This window comes from Ornithorhynchus anatinus, chromosome 8 (genome assembly GCF_004115215.2).
Source record: "Ornithorhynchus anatinus isolate Pmale09 chromosome 8, mOrnAna1.pri.v4, whole genome shotgun sequence".
Taxonomy (NCBI): domain Eukaryota; kingdom Metazoa; phylum Chordata; class Mammalia; order Monotremata; family Ornithorhynchidae; genus Ornithorhynchus; species Ornithorhynchus anatinus.
Window position 1 is genome coordinate 57048104 of NC_041735.1, and position 5433 is coordinate 57053536.

General features: G+C 50.3%; 1 protein-coding gene across 1 annotated transcript; it reads left to right on the forward strand.

Moving 5' to 3' along the window:
- The first annotated feature begins 753 nt into the window (after window positions 1-753).
- On the forward strand, window positions 754-5019 carry LOC100077443 (cytochrome c). Its single transcript, XM_029071154.2, has 3 exons — window positions 754-864; window positions 3516-3692; window positions 3828-5019. The coding sequence occupies exons 2-3, from the start codon at window positions 3524-3526 to the stop codon at window positions 3974-3976; spliced, it is 318 nt and encodes a 105-aa protein (XP_028926987.1). The 5' UTR covers window positions 754-864; window positions 3516-3523; the 3' UTR covers window positions 3977-5019.
- Window positions 5020-5433: the final 414 nt, after the last annotated feature.

Here is a 5433-nt window from a genome sequence, read left to right on the forward strand (position 1 = left end):
TGCTCTGCACATAGTAAGCGCTTAACAAATACTGACATCATTATTATTATTATTACAATTCGGCAACAGATAGAGACCATCCCTGCCCAATGACGGCTCACAGTCTAAAAGGGGAGACAGATGGCAAAATGCCCCTTGAGTGCAGGGATCGGGTCTAACTCTGTTGCAACCCCTCAATCGTCTTAATCATCTGCACACAGAAGACGCCCAATAAATACTATAGTTATTATAGAGCCCGGGCTTTGGAGTCAGAGGTCATGGGTTCGACTCCCTGCTCTGCCACTTGTCAGCTGTGTGACTGTGGGCAAGTCACTTCACTTCTCTGGGCCTCAGTCCCCTCATCTGTCAAATGGGGATGAAGACTGGGAGCCCCACGTGGGACAACCTGATTCCCCTGGGTCTCCCCCAGCGCTTAGAACAGTGCTTGGCCCATAGTAAGCGCTTAACAAATACCAACATTATCATTATTATAATGAGCGTTTAAGAAATAGCCTAATTATTTATTAGTATTATGGGGTGGGGGGGGGGTCTGACCCTTGACCCCCCCCGGCCTTCAAGAGGCCCCGCCCATGGAGCCGTTCTCTACTGCGCCTGCGCAGAGCGTCCCGCCCGGCCTTCGTCCGTACGTAACCGCCGGGCCCTCCGTCGGCGCCACCTACCCTGCTCGTCGTCCGGCGTTCGAAGGGCGGAGGACGCAGCCAATGGCGGCCCGAGGCGGCGGCGCCGGATTGGCCGGCGCCCCGTGACGTCACGGCGGAGGGGCGGGGCGAGATCGGTTGCACCGCCAGCGGTGACATAGGCCTGGGGGCCGGCGTGTCCTTGGCCAGAGACGGGGGCGCGTTGGTGCAGGTCGGGGACGAGGAGGTGAGCGGGGCGGTGGACTGGACGCCGGGGGAGCGGGGGGAGCGCGCGGAGGGACGGACGGACGGACGGACGGAGGGAGGGAGGGAGGGAGGCCTAGGCCTCGCCCAGGCCTGACAGGCCCAACCGCCACGGACCCAGAGGTCAACCCGGGCCCGGAGCGCAGCGGGGCCTAGTGCTTGCAGCCCGGCCCTGAGCTCTCCTCATAATCTTGGTATGTGCACAGCACTGTTCTAAGCGCCGGGGGAGAGACAGCGTCCTAATAATACTAATGTTGCTGTTTGTTAAGCGCTTACCATGTGCACGCCACTGTTCTAAGCGCTGGGGGAGAGACAGGGTCCTAATAATACTAATGTTGCTATGTGTTAAGCGCTTACGATGTGCACAGCACTGTTCTAAGCGCTGGGGGAGAGACAGGGTCCTAATAATACTAATGTTGCTATGTGTTAAGCGCTTACGATGTGCACGGCACTGTTCTAAGCGCTGGGGGAGAGACAGGGTCCTAATAATACTAATGTTGCTATGTGTTAAGCGCTTACGATGTGCACGGCACTGTTCTAAGCGCTGGGGGAGAGACAGGGTCCTAATAATACTAATTTTGATATTTGTTAAGCGCTTACGATGTGCACAGCACTGTTCTAAGCGCTGGGGGAGAGACAGGGTCCTAATAATACCAATTTTGATATTTGTTAAGCGCTTACGATGTGCACGGCACTGTTCTAAGCGCTGGGGGAGATTCAGGGTCCTAATAATACTAATGTTGGTATTTGTTAAGCGCTGACGATGTGCACAGCACTGTTCTAAGCGCTGGGCAGGGTCATCAGGTGGTCCCCCGTGGGGCTCCCAGTTAATCCCCATTTTCCAGATGAGGTCACTGAGGCCCAGAGAAGTGAAGAAGAATGTTGGTATTTGGTAAGCGCTGACTATGTGCAGAGCACTGCTCTAAGCGCTGGGGTTGATACAGGGTCATGAGGTGGTCCCCCGTGGGGCTCACAGGCTTCATCCCCATTTTCCAGATGAGGTCACTGAGGCACAGAGAAGTGAAGAATAATAATGTCGGTATTTGTTAAGCGCTTACTATGTGCAGAGCACTGCTCTAAGCGTTGGGGTTGATACAGGGTCATCAGGTGGTCCTACCTTAGGCTCACAGTTAATCCCCATTTTACAGATGAGGTCACTGAGGCCCAGGGGAGTGAAGTGACTTGCCCACGGTCCCACAGCTGACACGTGGCAGAGCCAGGATTCGAACCTATGACCTCTGACTCCCAAGCCCGGGGTTTTTACGCTGAGCCAGTCACTTCTCAGGGCCTCAGTTTCCCCCTCCCTACGGTGGGGGCGGTGAAGACGGAGCCCCCTGGGGGACGGGAACTGTGTCCACCCTCATTAGCTTGAGTGATCATTTCTGTAATTACGGTAGCCACCCTCATTCGCTTGAATTACAGAATGTACCGTAATTATGGGATTTGCCAGGTGCTTATGTGGTGCCAATCATTCAATCAATAGTATTTATTGAGCGCTTACTACGTGCAGGTAGTAGATAGGTGCTCTGTATCTAGCAAGCGCTCAATAAATACTATTAATGAATGAGTGCGGGCACTGTACTAAGCGCTTGGAGTGGATAATTGGGCAACAGAGAGAGCCCATCCCTGCCCGACGACGGGCTGACAGTCTGATTGGCACAGTGCCACGCACTGTGCTAAGCGCCGGGGAGGAGGGGAGCAGATCGTCCACGTGGGGCACGTAGTCTCCGTCCCCATTTTAGAGACGAGGTCACCGAAGCCCAGAGAAGCAAAGTGACTCGCCCAAGGTCACCCAGCAGGCCAGTGGGGGAGTCGGAATTAGAACCCAAGACCTTGCAGCTCCACCCCCCAGCGCCTAGAACAGTGCGTGGCCCTTAGGAAGCGCCTAAGAGATGTCCCCAAACCCTGGTCGTTGGGGGTCTTGGCTGCACGTCCCCCTCCAAATTCCCTTCCAGGCCCCTTATCCCTCGACCCCCTTTGGGTTTTATTGCTAATTTTGGAGCTGTTCTCCTCCCCGTCCTGGGCCCCGGAGGAGCCACGGTTAGGAGTCGCTCTGACCTTGGCCCACTTGGGTGCCGTGAAGGTCATGAGGTGATTGTGACCCCGTTTCTGACCTGGCCCCCAGTGACTAGGATGACCCTCAGGTGGGGTTTCGCTTTCGGTTCCGGAATGATGGAATGATCCTCCTTCGTTGAGAACTTCGAGGTGAGGAAATGGGTCGCACTCCCCGCCCCCCACGGTGCTCACAGTCCGGGAAGGGACGGAGAACAGGTACTCCCCGTTTGGTAGGTGGAAAAGGTGGGGTCCGGACCAGTGAAGTGACTCGGCCAAAGTCACTCAGGAAGCAAGCGAATGGCAGAGCTGGGATTAGAACCCAGATGATCCGACTGCCGGGACGCCGGTCGGTGCTCGCGCCACTAGGCCACGCAGTGTATCGTGAAAGTTCCCTCCCCGCGTATAAACCTATTGGTGTTCAAAAAAAGAGTTAAGGGGATTAAACCAAAAAAAAACCCTAACCTCAATGCCCACCTATTACTCAGCGTTAACTCTTCTGAGAAACTCGTGGAGATTACAGATGAATAATTCTGCCCCCGGGGAAAAGGTGACTGTAGACTATATGCTTTTGATTTTTAGCATTCATAATGGGTGACTTCGAGAAGGGCAAGAAGATCTTTGTGCAGAAATGCGCCCAGTGCCACACAGTCGAAAAGGGAGGCAAGCACAAGACCGGACCCAACCTGAACGGACTGTTTGGACGGAAGACTGGGCAGGCTCCAGGTTTTAGTTATACAGATGCCAACAAGAGCAAAGGTAAACGGGGAGAGGGAAATGGTGGGAAGGGCTATTTAAGTAGGGAGGCGGGCGGTATATTTGACTGCATCCTGCTTGCGGTATGAGCTCCCCGCGGTTCGGTCCGTTGAATTAACTATCCTAACTTTCGTCTAGGCATCACCTGGGGAGAGGAAACACTGATGGAATACTTGGAAAATCCCAAGAAGTATATCCCTGGCACAAAAATGATCTTCGCCGGCATTAAGAAGAAGGGCGAAAGGGCAGACTTGGTAGCATATCTCAAAAAAGCCACCAAGGAGTAATAGTTGTTTCCTGCCTTATTTATTTCAGAAAAGGGATGTGTCCTGTGAATGATTTTTTTTCTTTTTTTTTTTTTGTACATGCACCATACCTCTACCCTTCGATTAGTCTCATCGACCAGAAAGTTATAAATGGCTGTTCGGATTTATTGTTCTAGTCATGACTTAAAAAGAATTGTGTAAACAAGATTGGCATTTGTTTTAATGATTATGAGCATGCTTTCTGTGTTTTTGTAGTCATTCCAAATCACTTCAATTGAACGGTCACTTTTTTAAAAAAAACAAAAAACTAGACTACCCAAGTCTGGTGGCTAGTGAAGTCTCGACTTGAAAGGATCTTTAACTCCACCCCTCAAAAGAACCCGGGAGAAATGACTCTTTTAATTTTGTAGTAGTATCAAGTTAAATAACTATTTTAAGCACTGAGGGAAAAGAATTGCCTTGCATGAGAAAGGAAACCCTAGTTGCCGTCTGCAAAAAAAAAAAGGTGCTTTTAAATAACAAATGCTTAGCCTGCTACCCAAATGAATGGGATAGAGGGGCTGGGCCACTGAATAAAAATAAAATTGGGTGTCCCACAGTCGATGCCTATTCATTTTGCTGTGGTTTAAATAAAATTCTAGTTTTATGACCTGATTAGAGAAGTGCCGAGGCATTTTAATATGTTCGTCAAATCTCCTAGAATACGGGTTTCCCAGTTTCTAGGACAGAATCTTCACAGATCAAGTATCGAGCGACGGCTAAGCCAAGATTAATGGGTTTATGCCGAAGGAATTGAAATCAGACTCGTGATCACTGTTGGCTCGTCGTTTAGGGTACCCGGATCAAGCTAAACGGGTAGCTGTGAGTACTGGGCCATAAAGCACCTTCATTTAAAGATGACTGTAGAGAATTATATTGTTCAAAATGTAAAAATTTGCAGACAAACGTGTGAATACTGTACCATGTTTTCTTAAACTTCTCTGGAAGGTTAGAAGTGTAGATGACCATCCACACAGTTTGTAAATGGTGTGATCAATAACATAATTAAAACTCTTCTGAACATAGTTCTTTTTCTGAAAGTTTTTGAGTTAGCTTTAATAACCGTGAACTGCTTTACTGTGCGGCAGAGTAGGTTGTTTTAACGGCCTACGGCCAAGCAAGCACAAATCTGTATTTGACTCCGAGAGGAGCTTCCAGATCCCTATGCCAGAGGGAAAGGTGTGTGGAATTTCAGTTTGAGGGGCATTTTCTCTGTCCCACTTCTTACTCAAAGGTTGTGAATATTTACAACTGAAGGATGTCCTGGAACAAGCCTGGTGGTGCAGTCAATACGCTAAATTGGCTCACAGTGATGTTTCTGGGGCAGACGAGTCCTGCTTTATTACCAGCTTCGCCCTTTTTATGAGTCCTTAAAGTATTAGGTAGAAGGGATCGAGAGTGGCTTTCAGTGCCGCATTGGAATCTGGATTTCAGCTGAC